At 36.7% G+C, this 22,598-nt stretch overlaps 1 protein-coding gene and 1 long non-coding RNA gene across 4 annotated transcripts; one reads left to right on the top strand and one right to left on the bottom strand.

Moving 5' to 3' along the window:
• The first annotated feature begins 1,898 nt into the window (after positions 1 to 1,898).
• LOC101741198 (jupiter microtubule associated homolog 1) lies at positions 1,899 to 18,296 on the top strand. 3 transcript variants are annotated; one of them, XM_004923223.5, is made up of 3 exons: positions 1,899 to 2,052; positions 16,109 to 16,294; positions 16,877 to 18,296. In XM_004923223.5, exons 2-3 carry the CDS (start codon positions 16,126 to 16,128, stop codon positions 17,101 to 17,103), a joined length of 396 nt encoding a protein of 131 aa, XP_004923280.1. In that variant the 5' UTR covers positions 1,899 to 2,052; positions 16,109 to 16,125; the 3' UTR covers positions 17,104 to 18,296. The 3 variants fall into 3 exon arrangements, with proteins under 3 accessions (XP_004923280.1, XP_037867941.1, XP_062525296.1); XM_038012013.2 differs by lacking the exon at positions 1,899 to 2,052 and adding an exon at positions 11,948 to 12,263; XM_062669312.1 differs by lacking the exon at positions 1,899 to 2,052 and adding an exon at positions 12,049 to 12,174.
• Positions 17,512 to 22,202, bottom strand: LOC134199124 (uncharacterized). The gene is made up of 2 exons (XR_009973477.1): positions 21,976 to 22,202; positions 17,512 to 18,787 (listed from the first exon to the last, which is right to left on the bottom strand). It is a non-coding gene; the product is annotated as an uncharacterized LOC134199124 (long non-coding RNA).
• Between the last annotated feature and the right edge of the window lie 396 nt (positions 22,203 to 22,598).

The raw sequence follows: 22,598 nt of genomic DNA, 5'->3' as shown, positions 1-22,598 counted from the left end.
AAGCAATGTATTAAAGTGGCGCCATGGCGCATGCAGCTTTTGTCACGTACATAGATTATACACTTAATATTGAGGCATAAGTTGATACCTACTTAGTCTTAATGGTTGGTCACGTAATAAAAATTACACCCTGATCCTTAATCCCAAGTACACCACAATAAGGATTATCTTAAAAACAGTAACAGCTATTTACAATATTTTGGTGGTTCCTTTCAAATCTAATAAAAAAAATTATAGTAACGATGTCTTCAAATAATTTTATTTACGGAAACTTTTACACAAATAAGCCCCAATTTTTTGCCCTCAAGAAAGTTTCATGTATACCACTATAAACGTTACCAAGAAACTGACCACGATTTAATTAATATATTTATAATTTATGTAGCTTATTATAAAAATAAAATTAATGTTATTTCAGTTGAAGTGTCAATCATTTCGAATAGGTTTTTGAACGAGTAATCTAAGATGTACCGTAACTGGCTTTTTCCGGTAAATTTTACAGTTGTCATCAAGAAAGTTTTCTACTAAATTAGTACAAGAAATCAGCATTGAACTTCGAAATAAATCTTTTTTGCTGTTTCAAAGATTTTAAGAAGAAAGACTGTTGTTATTTCAATGCAAATTGAGCTTGAAACACATAAGTGGGCATCAGTATTCGCATTTTAGCGTCTAATTACTAAGGTTTTTTCACTGTCTCTGGAAGGGAACCAATTTAAAGCACATTTAATCTTAAATGATTACTATTATTAAAACAATAAATACACAACGATATTAAAACGAAAAAATTACACAACTCTACAAAAAATCGTTCTTTGTCCTAACGTTTATACTATGTTTTTCCGGTTAATTATTCACAAAAACGAAAATAAAATAATTTTTTTTGGTATAAAGTTTGCTTTTGTGATAGTTAAAGTAATAATACTCATTTTTCAATTTTTTTATAAATTTTAATTAATTTTAATACTTTAAAAAAACCGCGCTATGAGAGTGAGATGTTTACGTTTACACAGTGCTACTAGATGGCACTCGAGTCATAAACGACGATCAGGTGTTTGTACAAGCCCCCAAAAACTTAAAATGTCACGAAAGTGCAAATGCGATGCTGATGCATTTTGTTTTATATGTGGTCAATTTATTAAAGTTCAAAAGCAAACTGTTTCATGACATGTTTTTTTTTTTCGTCTAATTAAGATCTAAAATATCGAAATGTTATGGTTTGCAATCAAAGTCAAATTTGGTGTTGACCCGTGTTACTGGTGGTAGGACCTCTTGTAGGTTCGCACGGGTAGGTACCACCACCCTTATTGTTGTTGTTGTTGTTGTAGTCCTAGGGTATCCCGCTGGTACATAGGGCCCTCACAAGTTGTCTCCACTTTACCCTGTCTTGCGCTTGCTTCTTGACATCACTCCAGGTCACGTTGGCAGTCCTCATCTCACTCTCTACGGATATAAAATCCTCGGGCCCGCGATCTGCTCTCAACACCTGCAGATCGTTGAGTCTCACATACCCCGCGTGCTCCTTATGCGCGGGGACCTCGTAGGAGGTTCGGCCCCCGGCCCGAAAAAAAAAAACCACCCTGCCTATTTCTGCCGTGAAGCAGTAATGCGTTTCGGTTTGAAGGGTGGGGCAATCGTTGTAACTATACCTTAGAACCTATATCTCAAGGTGGGTGGCGCATTTACGTTGTGAATGTCTATGGGCTCCAGTAACCACTTAACACCAGGTGGGCTGTGAGCTCGTCCACCCATCTAAGCAATAAATAAAAAACATAATATTCACTTATAAAATCGTCATGAAGATTTTCGTGCACGTCGGAAGTGGCCAGGATTGCAAAAAGAACAAAAGATATCTTTCATCTTGAAAAATATTCATGCCGAAAGATAGAAAGTGAGCTACCGAATGGATTTTCGTGGAGGCTCTAATGAAATTAATTGAAAGCTACTACATACGCTAAAATTGGTAGTATTACTGTTTATCACATGGCAATAGATAACTTTCGGTCTTTTGTCTCGTTTTTCGCATTCCGTCAAAAAGAAGACTTGTGTGAAGTGGTGAGTAATCTTTGAATATTTCTTTTTAATTTCATTTTATTAGAACACTATTCATCCTTCCCTTAAATTGAAGACTATACTATTTATTATTTGCCAATATGAGTTTTCCATATTGGTTTTAGAAAATTAATCAGGCGAATACAGCGTTTCTTTGTTAGAATCTGTGATGCCGGTCGTACTGTTCAAGCCGTTATTTTTCAAGATTTTACTAAAGGTCATTGTGCCTCGGTGGCATAGGACAAGGTTTCCGATGCGCAAATAAGAACCACATTTTTGCATAAGAAATACGTTATAATCGGATTTTTCCGGATTTGAAAATGCGGTTCTCGGAGAATAGAAAAAAATCACCGCAATGGTGCCTATCACATGAAATAGACGAAGTGAACTCGACGATGTCTGTTTACTGTACAATTTTACAGTTAACGATTAAAATGACTTATAATTGCAGCTTTACAAATGGTCTTATAGTTTTTTTTGCAGTTTTCGCTTGACCTACATTTCATCGTTTTTTTTCTCTTATTTTCAAGCTTCATCGTTTTTGATTATACCCTAGATCCACAGCGTTGTACGTAGCTGATTTTTTTATACCTTTTATGGCTTAATGTAAATTATCTAGGATTGGCTATTGGCTATTGTGTACAAATTACAGACAAGTTTGAATCGAGATTTACAAACTTGCCTTAAGTGGGTTTATAATAGGGTCTGTGATTCAAGTATTGCATGTTGCAATCACTACGATATGTGATGCAAATAAATGACTGTATATAATGTACTTGGATTGGGAGAGGCCTATGTCCAGCAGTGGACGACTGTGGGCTGTTGATGATGATGATGATATAATGTACTTAGGCTATAATTACTAAATGAAATATTTTTGTGATGAAGTAAAGCAACACCAATTAAGTAGGTACATAATTGGGAAAATTTATTATGATAAAATTGGAGTGCACCTTAATGTCAAATTTATAAACACAAATTCTACACTACCTAATAGTGGTATATAATATAATTAGGCTATGATTACTAAATGAAATATTTTTATGATAAAGTAAAGCAACACCAATCATTATTGGGAAAATTTATTATGATAAAATTGGAATGCATATTAATGTCAAATTTATAAACACAAATCCAACACCACTCAATAGTATGTGCTAGTGGTATGTGTACATAAACACCATATCATTGGTACATTTGGACATTTGGAAAATGTATCCAAAAGTTTACATAATGTTCTGTAATAGGAACACAAGTATAGCATCTATCTACTTCAAGAACAATGGGAAATGTATAGGTTCAGCGGTATATGATATCTAACATGAGAATAATTCAAAATGATTAATTTATTCAAATGATTTATTGAATTTTCCCGTAAATTAGTGTTATATTTGAAATAAAAAAAAAACATAAAATTGTCCACATACATCACTTTTAAATCATCAAAATTTGTATTTAAATAAACTGCAGCTTTCCTGTTTCAATTTAAATTAAATAACTTTAGTGTTATGTGGATGTAGTGCAATGATGTACATGTACGGGTTCCACTTTGGTCATTTTTCATCGGGAACTATTTGGAGTCCAACAAACACACACACTAAGCACATCTGAGTTTTTAATAGACATATTCACCGTGACCATTCTCTTGGTGAGTGTGGATTAGATGAGAGTACCCTGGATCACATTTTCTTCGACTGCCCCAATATTGTATCCCCTCTTTATGATATCCTTCCAAATGACATTCCCCGGCCTATTAATATTAATTCTTTATTAACTTTAGTCTATTCTAAACAGATAAATATTCTGTGTAAATTTTTTCCTCTAAGCACTTGTCATTTTTGTACATACTTTGACATTGGCAAAATCAATGCCAAAGGCGTTGGAGCCAAATTCTTAAAAAAAAAGGCATATTCATTCAATTCTCCCTCCTGGCTGAGCCCCTGCTCGCCCACCTGCCCTGGTAAAACTGGAAAGGCCTCCGGGCCACCAGTAATCTCTCAAATATAAAAAAAAAATCAATTCACTACACACTGCTTGTATTAAATTTGTACGGATAGGAAAGCAATCCCCCATGTACACAATTTCTTGAAAGTGTTTCGGTTGATTTGATAATTAATTATCAATAATAAAAAGTATTATTTCCAATAAAAACTAGTTTTAAATTTTATCTTTAACAACCTTGATTGATATACAAGTATAGTATAGTAAGAAAATATTATAATTATGGTCCTTATTTAAAGCAATGGTCTTTAAAAAAGTCTTGTTACAAAAAATTTAACTATAGATTTTTTTTTCTTGTCTGCCTTATTCTTTAGTGCATAATAAGAGGACAGATTTTCGGACAGGGTTCATCAGAAACAAGGTTCAGGTATCAGAAACAAATAATTACCCTACAATATAACTTGCAAGAGTGAAGAAATTTGGATCCTCAAACACACGAGGTAGTGATTGAGTAATCTACTTCATTATTAGTTTACTGGGTAGATTCTTGGCTAAGCTTCTAGCATGACTGAAGTTTATGAGCGTCTGTGAATACTTACTATCAGTAGAGCCATATTCTCATCTCCCTACAAAGCATCATCTGAAATAGAGTAAAAAGGTGGCCATTCAAAAACTAAAATTAATCATTAAGGAAAATGCTAATACAACATGCATACAATCACTCTTAAGCAAACAATAAACCACGGTGCCATATATGAAAACATTGAACCCTTCATTATGGTCACTAATGCACTTCCTCTGATTACAAAGCAAATGTATAAATTCCTTGACCATACATAGTGTGTTAAGGATGGGACATGCAATGTTGCATGCCTTTGTGTAATGCGTGTTTTTAAATCGTAGGTGTGGTGGTGTCTGGCTCACTCGAACATTTTCTAGGCGCAGTACCTCGCTTAAATAATCTATTTTGGGACTTAACGAAGATACAAGTTTTAAGTATGCCCAATATTTCAGTTAGTCTCAAATCATTCAATACGAAAAATGTATTTGTATTATGGCGTATTTAATACTAACAAAATCAACGCCTACCAGATTTTCTCCAATATTTTGTGCAATTTATTTAAACAAGCTTTGGCCCCGATTGCCGTCGACTTTAATTCTGGAAACTCCAACCTTTTTGGGCCTGTTTTGGGCTGTAATTGTGAACATTGACAAGCTACTGGAAACATCTTTAACTTAATAGAATTATTTTAATACTAGCGGCCCGCTCCGGCTCCGCTCGGGTCTTTAACAAAAATTTCAACGATGTTTAACGTTGTTTTATTTTTTAAATAAAATAACACTTACTGCGACATAACTATAATAGTTAGACGTATGCTGTCGCGAAATTTTTTGTAAATAATAATGTGTACTACAAAGTCGTAGTACATTATTTTATTCTATCATCAATAGTTGTCGCAGGGCACGCGATGTAAAGAATATTTTAGGTAATTTTTTTACTTTCAAAAAAGGTTATATCCTGTGTCACTCGGGAATAGTGTAGCTTCCAAACAGTGAAAGAATTTTTCAAATCGGTTCAGTAGTTTCGGAGCCTAGTCAATACAAACAAACAAACAAATCTTTCCTCTTTATAATAATTTATTTTAATTTATTTTAATATACCTAGATCTTAGTTGAATGGTTGTTTGAATTGAATGCAGTAATCGTAAAAAACATTAATTTTCATGATTTTGTTTGTTGAGTTAGAAAATTTATGTAGCATCATATTTGTGATGCGCAGTAATGAGCCATAGCCAATACAGGGAAACGGAGGGTCAATTTCCTAGAAAATCCTAGCGTACCTAGAGGTATAATTGATTAGATCAGATCGTTATTTGTTCATACGACAAACATATTGCGGCGACCACCCCACACGCGATGCTCCAACATGTCCAATAGTAACCTTAATGACGTGCCGCTTTTGTTTGTATGCCGGGAAATTGTGGAAATCAATACGTAGTCTATAATTTAGTATATCCTGAAAGGGGTCTGACCAGACTGATCCAATTGCAGGGTTTATTGGTGAAAGGGGTGTAACCTAACCCACAATTTCTTTGTCGTATTTGGAAAATTCTGTTACCACGTAGAAGCTTCGAAAGCTTTTAATATAAAGCGGTAGAACTTTTGAAAATAATTTTTAAGTTTGCTTAATGTTTTTCGTTATAGATAGTAATTTAAAATCAACTGTCGCGCTGATCCCACGGTCTAGCTTCATATTACGTCCGTGTTTATGAAAGCTCACTAAAGCTATTAATGCTTAGTCAATTCCTTTGTTTTCTTATTCTGTTGTAACTTAGCTTATTCCCGTTATAGCTTCTGGAGCGATTTCTAAATCCCCTATATATCACGTACAATAGTACCTTATACATACTACCACCACTAATCTAGAATACATATACTTATGTATAAAAGAACAGCGGCATTTGTCATCTCACAGTAATGACCTGCACATAAGGCAGAGAGAACGTTTTAATCTCTGATATAAAATTTCAATGAATAGTCAAGATTAATGTCAAAGTTATGGAATCACAAAATAAAACACAATAGATATTTTTCTTCTGTCGCCCAGCACGCATCATAACGTTTGACGTCATTTGTGGGTATTGCGCATACCATACCACAGGTTTGCTAGGACAAGTTTTCTCAATAATGTAATTTAAAAAAAGTAACATAAGACTTCATATACCTATATTACTTGTGAATAAATAAGATAAGTGTAGGTTAATGTTTAATAACTCGTTTTTCACCGATCCTTTATTTAGCAATGCAATGCTCGTGACATGCCCGATGTTAATGTGTTCATGATAAAAGAAAGGGTTGATACACATAGGGCAATTGAAGCCATTAATTATTTATTAGCTTCCGGTGAACAGTAACATGTCATTAATCACGTCCGCACTCCATCCACATATTATTAGCGAAATATTGAACATTATCCTCGTGGATGCGGAAAATATTAAACATTTCGCATTGCCTTAGGTTAAAATTTGCCATTGTTCTATTCCTAAAACATAATTAGATTTCGTGGTAGAGAAACCCTATTTTGTTATAGATTCGTTCACGGCTTAATATCGTCGGCTTATTGCAAGAAGTCATTATGTGACATTTTCATTATTTTGGGAAAACGGCATTTTAGTTGGAATTAGTTAGTGGTTATGTTGATTAGCCCATATTTTCCTTAATACATTATTAAAGTGAGAAAAATTGAATGTTTTGGATTTGCTTAATATGTATATTAATTAAAACAAGTGAGAGTCGGTAGTCATATAAAATTATATATTATTTATAAATCAAAACTAAAAGTTAATGACTTCTGGCTACTGTAAGTCGGTTTGATATGTGAATTAATTATTTCTTAAATTAAAATAAAACAACAAAATACTTATCAAACCTTATTGAAACAAAGAAAAACGAATAATTACATAACAATCAATAACAATTCTTTCATAACAGTTGACGTAAAAACTTGCAATTGCTAATATTGGCAAGTACTCACGACAACTTCGCAGTCTCAAGTTTTCGATAAAAATTTTTTTTATTTTATTGCTCAGATGGGTGTACGAGCTCACAGCCCACCTGGTGTTAAGTGGTTACTGGAGCCCATAGACATCTACAACGTAAATGCCCACCCACCTTGAGATATAAGTTCTAAGTTTGAAGTCGTCGTGACCTAAAGGATAAGACGTCCGGTGCATTCGTGTTGAGCGATGCAGCGGTATTCGAATCTCAGGCGGGTACTAATTTTTCTAATGAAATTCGTACTCAACAAATCTTCACGATTGACTTCCACGGTGAAGGAATAACATCGTGTATAAAAATCAAACCCGCCGGTCTCAAGTATAGTTACAACGGCTGCCCCACCCTTCAAGCCGAAACACATTACTGCTTCACGGCAGAAATAGGCGGGGTGGTGGTACCCACCCGTATGGACTCACAAGAGGTCCTACCACCAGTAATTACGCAAATTATAATTTTGCGTGTTTGATTTTTATTACATGATGTTATTCCTTCACCGTGGAAGACGATCGTGAACATATTTGGATAAGTACGTATTTCATTAGAAAAATTGATACCCGCCCGCGGGATTCGAACACCGGTGCATCGCTATATACGAATGCACCGGACGTCTTATCCTTTAGGCCTCGACGGCTTCAATAATAAACTAAAAATAATTTTCTTCTCCCTGTTAGTCAATCAATCAATCATGTATTTTTTAATGAAAATTAGGAACTGAGCTTAAACACCATATAAAAATATAAAACAAATAAAAAACATCTAGGTAAAAAAATATATGTATCAAAGGTTTCTTCTTCATTAAGATAATTTGGACCTTCTTTATCAGGTATATTATTATACCAATGGTGTAGCTCTGCAGGCTAGGTCTTTAAAATTGGAAACGTAGTCATACCTAAATTGAACAATGTTAGGCCGGTTTTTCCAAACTTGAAGCATTTAACTTTCAACGACTGTAGCTTCTGTCCTACAATTGACTTATTAAGCATTAATTTGTTTCTCAACTCTTTTAGGTTCAAGATATCAAGGTGGCTCATTACATAGGTTCATACGGCTTCATTGCTGTTTTTTTCTTGTTTAGGTTTCTGTTCAATCTAGCCAATCTTAAAACATTACAGAGGTCTATCAGATAAAAAATTAGCATAAGACGCATTTGATTCTCGATAGCACTATGCATAATATCGACCTCCATAATAATATGTGTGTGGCCCAATTCTAAATACTTATGTTCAATCACCTCAAGGTGGATAATTTGAACTAAGTATAGCATTAAGCATAACAGAAACTGATTACGCTTTTGCATCAACTCGTTGAGTTTCTCGCCGGATCTTCTTAGTGGGTCGTGATTCCGATCGGGTAGTAGATTTATTCGAGAAGCAGCTGCTCTTCAGTTGTTAGTTCTTCTTCGGAGGCGTTTGGACGGCTGTTAGCAAATCCCACCCCTCTTGGCTGAGCCTTTGCTACCCCACATGTCCTGGTGAAACTGGAAAGGCCTCCGGGCCACCAGTAACCCTTCAATTCTAAAAAAATATAAAAAAAGGCTGGTGTTAATGTGAATGCCACCACCTTGAGACCCGAAATCTAAATCTAAATTGTTCCATATAACAGCTGCTCCACGCTTCAAACCAAACCGCACGGCTGCTTCTCTTCGATGGTGGTACCAACTCGTACGGGCTTGCCCTACGCCATACCAACCATCCTATCAGTAAATACAAGTTGGCAATCGTAGTCCATTGGTATGATTCTCAGATAACGATGTTGCCCGTTCTCCAGTGTATCATTTAACGTCTTTTACAGGTGTGGAAAGAATGATACTATTGTAGGTCAGGCGTTTGCTTGCTAGGTTGTGCGAAGGTTGTTCGGAACTTCAATTGCTCTAACATCTTGTTTCCTCGTCCTTGTTTGAAACATTGATTTCGTTGCATTTTGTCAGAAATCATTAACTTCTATAACAGGCGTGGTAATCAACGTATCTCGCCACAAACTGACCGAGCGAAGCAGTACTCTTTCGTCCCGCGCAAACCCACCCTCACCCGGGTTCGTCCTATGCCCCATGTTCCCTAGACAAGCTCTTTTGTCGCATTTCAACAAACCCTATATAACTCACTAAACTACAATCGAGGAACCACATAGCCTGCAAGAAGTTACTATGTTATTTTAATCGATGTTAACTTATTAAAATCATGCCATCAACAAAATGAAAAAATAATGTAAAAGAATAAATGATTTTATGGAAATCTTAATATTATGATTTAAATTATATTAATATCGATAAAAATCATTAAGATTACTTATTGTGCATTTGTGATGAAATGATTCATAACAGAAACTAACTAAATGTAAATAATGAATTTTATCGAAATACAATTTTAGGCTATATTATACTACACTTGTTTTGATAAAATTAATTAGATGCTGAAAATGAGTTCTGTAATGTAATGTATGCTGTTTACAAATAATTATCCATTTAATAAAAATAACTAGTGCTGCTTAGTGAATCTTTGTAAATGCCTGACTTCCAAAGTTGCAATTATCAATTTTCTACCAAAGACGTAACGGCTAAAATTGGCCAGCTAGGAATTAGTGTGTTTTTGCATTTTGTAGAATATGCAAAAATAAGCCCATTATAGATAAAAACGCATTTAGTGATTTTTTGCAGTTAATGAGTTCTTGCAATAAGCCGACGATATGAAGGCTGTTTCTAAGTTACCGAAAATTGCGAGTAGGTTTTCTTTTTCGAGGTTTTGTGGAGCTAATTGCGATGATTTTTAAAAATTATTATAACTGAGTTTTTTTTTATTATACGTAATTTATTTAACTAACCGTTATTTTCATCTTGAACGTGACACCGTGTATTTAGCAGTCTTCAATTGTTTTTTTATACATTATGATAGTGAAGTCTGATAGATAGTCTGCCGTGAAGCAGTAATGCGTTTCGGTTTGAAGGGTGGGGCAGCCGTTGTAACTATACCTTAGAACTTATATCTCAAGGTGGGTGACGCATTTACGTTGTATTGTAGCTGTCTATGGGCTCCAGTAACCACTTAACACCAGGTGGGCCAAAAAACGCCGGGCAAAAAAAGAAAATAGCTATTTTGTAAATATCTCATTGGTGTTTCGCTCCATTTCATCAAAAACCTAACTATCATTCATGTCATCAACTTGATGAAAGATGATCTTTAACCTACGCAACGGCTCAATTTCTTATCTTGTTCTGTTGAATTAAATTACAAAAATTTTATACAGCCATTAGACTTAATAGAAAACATTCACTTTTAACATAATAAACAATTTTAAACTGTTTAGTTAATAAATCAAGTTTTCGTCACGACTATGTAATTGAAGATATTGTTCGCGATTTCGTATATTGACCTCTCGTTTCGTATCGCCAATTGAGTTGGCCGACCGCCATATCCGATATCATAAATTCCGGTAAAGATATGCAAACGATTTTACGACTTGTAGGCTCTGATTTTGCTTGTTTTATTACATTGCGATGTTAATTTTACAGTTAATAGAAGTTAAAAACAACTACTATAAATTTGTTTAAGTTTTTCGTTCAGAATACTAGTGTTTTCAAGATGCTTCGCGAGGAGTAATTTGAGTCGACTATTATCAAAGCCGGCAATGTGACTTTTGGATAATTATTGGTAAATCAGAAAAACTAATTATTGACTTTGGATTCCATTGGCAGTCACAAAACTCTTCTGAACGACATCTTAGATAAATAACAGATTAAGTATTAACCTTTATTTAATGCTGGTTTTGAACCGTATTCTTTGAAGGAGACTATTATATTCAAATCAATCTGTATTGACATATCAATAACATTTTTTTGTCCAAATGCACAGATTGCCACCTTTGATAATAGACGACTCATTTGACAACAGTTGAAAGGTCCGTTTGTTTAGGTGTACTTACAATTGCGGACATTGCGGATATGCAGAATCAGATTAATTGAAATGACGGATGGCTAATAGTAAAAACCCCATTGCTTTTTATCGCGTGCACGCTTTCTGCTGAGGACAAGATTATACCTTGTATTTTCTAAGAATTTCTACCAAATACACTTGGATTAAAAATACGTTTCTTCCTTCTTCACTATTAAGAAATACAATAATGTTCGCATTGCGCACAATCTTGCGCTTATTGCTCATCAGCGTGAGATAAAAAGCGTAACATTCATCGAAGGCATTGTCGCATTATATCTGTACCTAATTCATAAATAACTTTACCAAGACAAAACAGATTAAAACTTTCAATCCTAACATTGTCTAGTCATGACTGCGCCGAAAATGAATCGTTCTTTTAATTACCTATCACATTTTAATTGCGTTTTTATTCTCGGTACAAAAATACGACGTAAACAATACCGGGAAAAATTACGATTTGTCACACAGTGCAATGATTTCATACAGAAAGTCAAAATTTAATCGTACCAAGAATTGCTTATCGGATGACGTGTCATAAAGACAATTGACGAAATTGTGTACCTTTTCGTACTTAGATTAGAATATTCGTCACCCTTTTATACCTGTGTAGTATTGCAAACAGTTCAGTAATAAAATTTCCACATTGTACACGGTTGGTTGGTTGCTTGCTTAGTAGGACAGAGATCATGCGATGTGCGTAGTAAGTGTTGCAGTATAACATTTAGAAATAAACAACATTCTGTCGTTTGGTTGTGTCGAATTCTACGTGTGTACATATTACTGTTAAAGGTAAGAATATCAATACACAGAACAATGTACACGTACTAGGGAATAGGGAGTCGCATTTTATTACATTTTAAAACTACACCCACCGTTTCTGATTCACTGTTTTAAGCCAAATACAGTGGACGCTATTGTCTTTTCATGTTTTTCAGTGGGTTTATCGTTACTGCCGAATCTGGTTTGTGTGGGAGTGAACTAACTGAAACTAATTAGACACTGGACCATGTTTTATCGAACGTGTTATCTTCGTGATAATATTCTATGTTGTTGGTTACTAAAATAATATCGAACCAAAATAACGAGGCTACGAAATACTGAGCCCGATGGAGACTGGCCATCTATATCGCCATCCAGTTTGTTGAGGAGAATTTTAAATTGATTATTTTATAAACACAATAAAATACGTCAATATTGATTCATGATAAGAATTAGTTGAGGAACTTTGCACTTTGTCTGTATACGAATACCTAACCAGAGACTAGTAACTCGAAGGAGGATTGTTGAGTCTTATTACAGTGCAATCTTAACATAACAACATTCCTCGATTTAACAAATTCTTCGTTATCCTCTTGAATTGTCCATAAGAGTCAATGTAAAATATACCTTTACATTGCGATGATTACTTGCGAACAACTTCTTTGTAACGAATTTTCAACTATCAAAAATAGTGTAATAGTGTAAATACCTACCATTTTTTCCTAACTTTGCTGATAGCCTTGAGAGGTTATTTCAGCTTCTCCTTGACGTGTAGGTGAGCTCACGGGGCTCAAACCGGGAGTGTTGCTAATACTGGCCCAAGCAAGAGCAGTGCTTCGCAGAATCTACTATCGGCTCGGAAACGCGACCCACTGAGAAGATCCGGCAAGAAGCTCAGTGGGCTGTACCTACCGCGTTTAAATAGATACATATGTAGAAAATACACACAGGCAAATAAAACCTATTCATCACACAATGTGTGTTGCCCGATGTGCAAATCAAACCCACGACCCCGGTGCAATAGTCAGGGGGCTACTGCATCACTGAGTCGTCGCTCAGTCAGTTAGTGTTACTATGTAGCATGTTGAGCCAGTCCCGCTGAGTTTCTCACCGGATCTTCTCAGCGGGTCGCGATTCCGATCCGGTAGTAGATTCATTCGCGAAGTAGTTCCTTGAGTTGTTAGGTATTTTTCGGAGGCGCTGGGACAGCTGCTAGCAAATTCCACTCCTCCTGGCTGAGCCTTCGCTCGCCCACCTTTCCTGGTGAAACTGGAAAGGCCTCCGGGCCAGCAGTAATCCTTCAATCATAAAAAAAAATAGCACGTTGAGCCTATGAACGATAAAATTTGGACAATAGATAAGCATCTCCTTAAAAGTAGGTAAGCCATACATTGTTTAGTTAGCGAATTGAACTGTCAGTCTACGGAATACAAACCGTTGATTGTTGAATTGTTTCATGCCGCCCACGGTGTAATTAATAACCGTTCTCCTTTCATATAATAAACCATTAAGATTGTTTTGTACGAATTTATGTGGCGACGTAGGAAATGAACACGTTTTAATGATCTCCTGTTTTAAATTATGTCCATAAACGCTGAATCTTAGATAATAATAAATTTATAAATAAAAAAATTCATTACCCAGAAAGGCAACTGGTGGTAGGACCTCTTGTGAGTCCGCACGGGTGGGTACCACCACTCTTCCTGTTTCTGCCGTGAAGAAGTAATGCGTTTCGGTTTGAAGGGTGGGGCAGCCGTTGTAACTAAACTTGGGTTCTTAGAACTTATATCTCAGGGTGGGTGGCGCATTTACGTTGTGGATGTCTATGGGCTCCAGTAACCGCTTAACATCAGGTGGGCTGTGAGCTCGTCCACCCATCTAAAGCAATAAAAAAAGGCAAACCAAACTAAAATGGTGTCTTTATGAATTGAAGTAGTATTGTCCAGAGCTCTAAGAAAATAAATTATTAATAGCATAAGTTTTAATGTCCTAACTCTTTTTGCTAAGGAAAAAAAATATAAGTTTCATTAATTATTCAGTCATGTTAGAAACAAAAACCCTCGTGTGTGACTGAACTTATTTTTAATACATATGAAGGTAGATGAAAATAATAGGATGATACATAATAACAAAAAACCACCGGACATGTGTCAAGTCGCAGACCTAATCTGATTTCAATGTAATTTTATTTATTCTCCATTATACGATGATACGACTGGATTTGTATCCCTCACGTAACTGATACATACATTTAAAAACCTTTTTTTTTTTTCTTAATATGTTTTATCATTAATTATCAATTTGTACCGTAAACATAAGCTAAAAATTTTTGAGTTCCTAGCGCGGTACAATATGGCAACAATTACAGTTATTTTCATGTCACGCGTTTCTATGATGATTTTCACAATTGAGAATGTCTGTTATAAGAAGATGTGATGATTCTTTATATTTTCGAAAGTAACGTAATCGGTTTTTTGCGCTGTTTTTATTTTTCGCAATTGAATACGAACAGGCGGCTTCACAGACACTCAAGTCCGTGCCATTAACATCGTTGAATACAACAGTAAGTGCATAACTAATATGCTGTCGACCGTGAATACTTGCAATTCTCTTTGTAACAATTGCGTTTAATCTTCGGATACTGAAAATACAGAGCGGCATTGGAACGGGACAGGCTTCAGCTTGCGACTTACTCGCTTTTTTTCCTACCTATGCTGATAGCTTTGAGAGGCTATATCAGTGCTACCCTGCCCTAGCGTGTAGGTGAGCTCTCGGGGTTCAAACCGGAGGTGTTGCTAACATTGGCCCTAGCAAAAGCAGTGCATCGCAGAATCTACCGCCGGATCGGAAACGCGATCCACTTAGAAGATCCGGCGAGAAGCTCAGTGGGCTGTATCTATGGGTTAATTCGCTCATCGAGCCCTTTGGCGCAAGCGACGGGTTCGACGAGGACGGTGATCGGTGCTTGTGGTACCTAAAACACCGTTAATGAATCGGGAGGATCCGTAATGACGTGTTTTGGGCGACGTCGACAATACTCGCACTAAGCCGAACCTCAATTATGGAAAAGAAATACAAAAATAAAACGTTACACGTACCACCATCCGTTATAGAAACGGACATTAGCGTTTGAATGGCTAGTCAGCTAAGTTAACGGTGTGTTTGTCTTCAGGATTTCGATTCAAAGAACTCTGCTGCTATTGAAGACCCGATTATTCAGGTAGATTTCGAAAGCGTGCATAGTCACGCATAAAGATGACACGAATAAGTCTAGTACGCATAAATAAGTCTTAATACGAATTTGCAATTTATTTCAGTGCAAACAGTAATATGTGAAAACTAAAGTATTTATTTGTCTCTGAGGGTTTTGTTCCTAGTGCTAAAGAAATTGCTTATGTGAAATCCCTGCAAATCTTTATGAAGTTTAAGTTTTGGCTTTTTTTTCAATTGTCATTTAAAATTATAATAAATAATAAAACCGTAGAATACGGAGTCTTAAGTTAAGTTTTGTGTCGGGATTTCAGTACATGCATTATTAATCATTTTGTTCTTAAAATCGGTTCTGACTAAATTTTATGTTATCCCAACGTTAATACATTTTACAACACTATTTTGTTATCTACTTAAAAAACTGGTAACTTGTACATCTAATATAATTGAGTGTGGTCCGTATACAGGCTGTGGCAGACCATTACCAATGAGGACAGTTTTTCGGTCATAAGTACTACAATACTACTAATTACTTTTCCTTTATCCATCTGGTTCTTAAATTCCCATCTAAATCAGGCAGAAACTCTTATTTCTCCAAAATCCATGTCTCACATTAGAAAGTAACGGAATAAACCTACAAGAGTTTTTTTTTCTTATTTCCACAGATAAATAAAAGAACAAAATGACTTCAACACCATTCAACGTTGGCCTCAATGACGGAGCTCGTCTATCAAGCAGGGTGCTCCGCCCCCCCGGTGGTGGCCACACTAACATCTTCGATTCCGAACCGGAGCCACCGAGGACCGGGCGCCGTGCCGTTCCACCAAGCGCAACGAGCACTTTCAGCCACGGTAAATTGTTGTTATAGTAATATTCATTTCCTGAACTGGAGTTGATTATGAAGGTCAAATATTGTTTTCCTATCACGTAATACTCAAGCGATGACTGCAACTCTACACGTCATGATGTGTCGCCATTATAATATTTAATTACGTTCATGTGTCATTCCAAAAGTCTATCAGAACAGTTTCAAAAGTTTGTCATCATCTGTTTATTTTAGACTAAGCCGTACTCGCCCACTTCGCTGGGCATTTAAAATTAACATTATTATTTATTTTCATTATTTTTAAGGAGCCCAACACTCATATAAATATTAGCCTATCCATTAAGTACATGTATTTTCTACATGGATACCAAGTTTCAAGTCAATCGGATGCATGGTTTAGTAGTTATCCGTAAAAACACATCTGTAAAAACCAAGTTGATTTATAGATTTGGGATTGTGGATGTATGAAATAAAAATATATAATTAAATCAACACTATTAAATAACATTATGCAACACTGATGAAAATTTTGATAAAATAACTATATTCATTTAACCATCATTTTGCTATGAAAAAATCTGACTAAATGCCTAACTGACTCTTTCAGGACAAGGAGATGAGCCGAAAGCGACCAACGGCACTTCAGTAGCGACCAACGGTCAGTCCACTCCTAAGGAGAGCCCGGAGCCACAGATCCAGCAGGAGGCACCTGCTGCAGCAGAGCGCGCTCCTAAAGCCGACAGTCCAGTCCGAGCGGCCCCGGAGCAGCCCCGGGCCGAAGCCCCCAAGCGCGTCAGGGTCCCCCCCGGCGGGTTCTCCTCGGGCTTGTGGTAAACCGAACCACACCCGTTGGCTGTGAGTCTGTACAATCAAATCTTCGATTTTCATTTAACTCACATTATGTCACAAATATGTATCGAGGCTAAGTTTTTCTTGAGGTACGCTTCCGGTTGCCCTTTTAAAATTCTGCAATTGTGATCAAAGATGCTCAAAACAATGTGTGTTTCCGATTTTGCCTTTTGAAATGATCAATGTTGTATTGTCTGCTAGTGATGCTAGAATTGGTTGTATTCGCTCATAGTTTAACCAACTAAGTTTAAAAATCTCAGTCACGCGAGCTGCCCTTCTTCCTATTTTACTTTCGCCTAAAGCAATTCGTTTTAAATTTTAAAGCTAGGAGGGTAAGGTTGTGATTGTGACTAGATTTTTGTAACGTTTCGCTCTAAGCCTCGCCGGGACCAGTGCTGGGTTTGGAACATGTTATGAAATGTGCCTTTGTTTAAATGATTTTGGTTACTGATTGTTTTGACTGGTCCTTGGGCTCTGTTGCTGATAGGACGTGGAGCGACTCGACCTTGCTTGCTTGATGCAGTATTTTACCCACAATCTCGATATGTGTACCAAGTTTTACATCAAACTTATTATAAAGTACGCAATACACGTGTTTGATTACTGTTTGTTGATAGCGGTCACTACTTAGGGTCAGAGTTGATTCAAAACTGAGAGTAATTGAAGGATTTGAAGATGTTGTGTGATGGTGTGGCGTCGCTCGCATACTCTATGTTCTAATTATTTACTGGGAACACTTTTAATTAGTATTTTTGTCATTAAATAGGAGATTATTTAAAATTGCATTATATTTTAGCTTTTTTATTATCTTCGCTCACTTGTGTTTAATTTTTAGGTTTTTTTTTGTCTATGTCACAATATTTTCAACTAAAGACTATTTCGGCCAAATTTAACTGATAGCAAACATTTTAATATTACAATTTTAAATCCCAAGTTTGTATTCTTTTTTTCAATTCTTCATTTTGAGATTTTTGTTTTTTATCATAATGTAAATTGTAGCTTTTGTAAAACAGACTGAAATGTATGTGCCTGTTTCAAAAACTGTGTTGTACTTAAATTTGAAGCATTTGATGTTTTGCATACTTGGTGTTTCTGCCTACTCCGGCAAAAGCGATTTTATGTATAATGAATAAAACAATAATGATTGTATTTTTATATGAATTACAATACAATTCGAATATGGTGTTTTATTTAATAAATCATTCTTTTAGAACAACATTACACTGACTTATGTTTAGGACTTAATATGACATAAAGCACTCTTTTTGACATGAGATTTAACTCGAAAGGTTTAGAAAACGATACAATGCAATGATGAAATTACAAAATTGTGTCAATTTAGAGTAAACATTTGAAGGTAAGAATTTTTTTGAAGGAAAACTGACTTGTGTTCTAAAACATACTGGAGAAATGGCGACGCAGGTTGCAGGAGAGTGTTCGCGTAAAAATCAGCAGATTCAAACCTGAACACCTGTTGTGTGATTTTGGCGGTCTCCAATTTTACACCCATTGCTCTCGACGGAGCACCTTTGCCAGTACGTCAAGACTTCCGATAAGGTCTGATATTCAAAGCAACAGCAAACTGGATCATACTGTGAGGCACAATTTGCAGGATGGATGAAATGGCGGCAGGTCACGGGCACCACGTGTGACTCGCATTTCGCTTCCTCTGAAAGGGAAGATATATGCCTTAAATCAGGCCTCCCGTCTACTATTGATCAGTTGTTGGACCGCTAAAGCGGTGGATGAAAGGCGATTGCATGCAGCAGAGATGCGAATGTTGCGATGGATGTGTGGAGTAACGAGAATGGATAGAATACGGAATGAATATGTTAGAGGAAGTTGGAAATTTGCATCCGTGACGGAGAAGTTGAGAAGTGCGCGTTTGGGATCGTATGGTGAATAATGGGACTAAATGACAATGAGGTTTGTGAGAGGGTTTTAACTATAAATGTGGAAGGCTTCAGAAGAAGAGGTAGACCTGAGAAGAAATGGATGGATTGCGTGAAAGACTATATGTGTAAGAGGGGAATGAGCGAACAAATGGTATGTAATAGAGGAGCATGGAAGGAGAAAAATGTTGCGCCGACCCCAGGTGATTGGGAGAATGGCAAGATAATGATGATGATGAATAGAACGAAATTTTTTGATTAGAATTGTTGCTTTGAAAAGTCTACCATAGATGTTAACGTGAATGTCTGTACTAGGTTCAAAGACCTGTCTTACAAATCTCCAAGTTTCGGTCAGTGCTTACGTTATGAGCGATGTCACCAGTCCCCTTATGTATATTATCTATGGATGTCACAAGCTGAGTTGAGAAACCATATGAGTAGCGTTATCTTATAAAATATGTAAGTGCACTTTGCGTGTGTATAATATTAATGTATGTTCGGGGTATTGGGTTTTTTTAAATTAATTAATGTAGTTTACGGTGAGTGATTTCTCAATATATTTTGAAACTGAACTACACACGAGTTGGAGGTGTGTCCATAATTTTTGAAACGATAACATTATTATATTGTCCGGCTTAAATACACTACCTAATCATATTATATAGTATCTACGTCAAAACTTGAAAGATGGTGAGGGTACTGCTACTGAATACGAAGAGCGACATCTGCCCGAGGGTCTGGAGCCGCCTGTCCACTGTCACCCAGGAGCGTCTACCTGGTATCTTGGTAACAGGAACAGAAGCTCGACGCCTCAGTACGATTGTATAATAGATGTTCCCTTAAAGCCTCAAAGCATAACCGCTTCATGGTAGAACTGGGCAGGATCGCTCTACCTATCCGTCTGGGTTTTTTTTTAGGGTTGAAGAACTATTTGTGGTCCGGAGGTCTTTCCAGTTTCACCAGGGCAGGTGGGCGAGCAAAGGCTTAGGCAAAAGGGGTGGGATTTGCTAACAGCTGCCCGACCGCCTCCGAAGGGGACCGAACAACTCGCTGAGATGATCTGGCGAGAAACTCAGCGAGCTGATGCATGGGTTAGGTTGCACGTCGGACTTTTTGTCGAGTTCGACGAGTACGGTTACCGATGTCCCTGAGCCTGCTCCTAGTGTTAGAGCTGAAGGCGTCTAAGGCAAAGGTTATTGGGTCTGAAGGATCCTTAAGGACCTGTCTAGGGCGTCGATGGTGACTGGCTCCTGCATGATCAGGATTCGGGGAGTAGTCAGCGGCGGCAACGATAAGGCGATTATCATGACGTCCGACCCGTCAGTCCGCAATACGTAGGTACGCAATACGATAAATCCCATAAATGACAGCTGATGTGCAGTAAAATATCGCAATAGACTAAACACTCTATCTCACCCGCTTGAACAGTTGCTCTCAATGTGTCTGGCAAGATGTAAGAACCATTAAAACTGTCTGGCTATTGGGGTAACATATTTTTATAAGTCCCTAAGTAACATATATAAAATTCAGCTTTTATAGTATAACGAAAGTATAATTAAAGTTTACGGGTGTCCGGCAGGGGGTAGGAACTGTAAAAAGTGTCCGGCAATGGATATCGTGATTTCTAAAGATATTCTGGAGTAAATAATAAAAATAAAAAAACTTTATACTTTAACGAATTTAAGGTACTATTTTATATACCTTTACTGCCTGTTACCTGCCCAAGGAACCACAACCGGAACTCTATAATCGCGGGTCGTTCTTACCTGTGTTGGAGACATACACAGGGAAACTTTTAGCTTTTATAAAATAACGAAGGTCTGGCTGTCGTGGGCTCTTGGGCTATTAAGTGGACTGCTATGATGATGATAATACAGGGTGGCCCATAAGTCCTTTGAAAAGTAAAATTTGAATAAAACGAAAAGGGCGCGCGTGAGCGGTGCAGGGGAAGCGGGGGGAGTAACTTCGGTTTCTGGGAATTTAGTAGACTTGCGCAAAACATCACTTCCCAATGTAATGTGATATGACATCACTTTTACAGATAGGTGATATTACTCGAAAACATTACACATCACTCTTAACATTACTCGGTGCGTTCAATAGATACTGTGACGACGAATACATTGTATCTATACACCCGAATCATTACCTAAGTGATGTGTTGATACACATCACTTAGGTAATGATTCGGGTGTGTCATTACAGTAGTGTATTACAATACAAAGTATGAACTTTGTATTGTAATACACTGTTATATTACTTGACAGAGATTGACTTATTTAATAATATAATAATTTTATTTTTTACTTAATATAATTTATTGTGGGATGAACGGATTTCATATGGCGACTTAGACTGCAATTTGAGCTCGACAATAATGTTAATATACGAGAGCAGTAGATGCATTGTTTCGGCGCGATATCCTCAAAGTGCATCCAAGGAGGACTGTACTTTCATTTAGACGCCGTTATTTCTTTCACTTATTAAACACGCATTAAAACAAATAATAAAACTATCTTCAAACAAGTGCTTAAGTAATTCAAATCAAACACAAAAATTAATATGAAATATTACTAAACAATTGCGAGCGACTAGCGATTTTACAAAAGTTGCGAATAAAAAATTAAGTAAGTACTTGCAGGGAACTACCGGCTGGCCGCATGAAAAATATAAACACAAATACCTATATTAAAATTCAGACGTACCATAGGTATAAAAATGTACCTAGCGGCCAGGACATACGGTTCAAAATCACTAGGAATAATTCCGTGTCGCTTGCTCATTTATTTTGCGTCGATCGGTCTGTCTCGCTCGCTCGATTCCGTTCGTGTATTAAGCAACATTACACGACAAAGAAAGAAACATGTTGGGTGATAGTGTGATGTTTGTTTCCTTCGCGTAATGTGTGATGTTGCATTACATCGTAGAGTAATATTACCCGATTAATATCACTCGCATTACTTACACATGTCTATTGGACTACCCAATCGCGGTTTATCTAACGTCGAACCGGTCTCCTCGAACTTAGCAACCCAGTTCTTAATCGTTTGAAGAGTTGGAGTGTCGTCAAAGTTGTGTAAACCTTTGTGTTCTCGAAATTTACGCCGCGCAACGGTTGCCGAATTGTCGTTTTTATAAAACTCGCGCACACAAAACGCACGGTCCGCTCCGGTAAAACGCTCCATCGCGACTAAATTCTAGACATGTGTAAGTAATGCGAGTGATATTACTCGGGTAATATTACTCTACGATGTAATGCAACATCACACATTACGCGAAGAAAACAAACATCACACTATCACCCAACATGTTTCTTTCTTTGTCGTGTAATGTTGCTTAATACACGAACGGAACCGAGCGAGCGAGACAGACCGATCGACGCAAAATAAATGAGCAAGCGACACGGAATTATTCCTAGTGATTTTGAACCGTATGTCCTGGCCGCTAGGTACATTTTTATACCTATGGTACGTCTGAATTTTAATATAGGTATTTGTGTTTATATTTTTCATGCGGCCAGCCGGTAGTTCCCCGCAAGTACTTACTTAATTTTTTATTCGCAACTTTTGTAAAATCGCTAGTCGCTCG

This window comes from Bombyx mori, chromosome 7, assembly GCF_030269925.1.
Source record: "Bombyx mori chromosome 7, ASM3026992v2".
Taxonomy (NCBI): domain Eukaryota; kingdom Metazoa; phylum Arthropoda; class Insecta; order Lepidoptera; family Bombycidae; genus Bombyx; species Bombyx mori.
The sequence above is the reverse complement of the archived record's forward strand: the minus strand, read 5'-3'. Positions and strand labels throughout refer to the sequence as shown.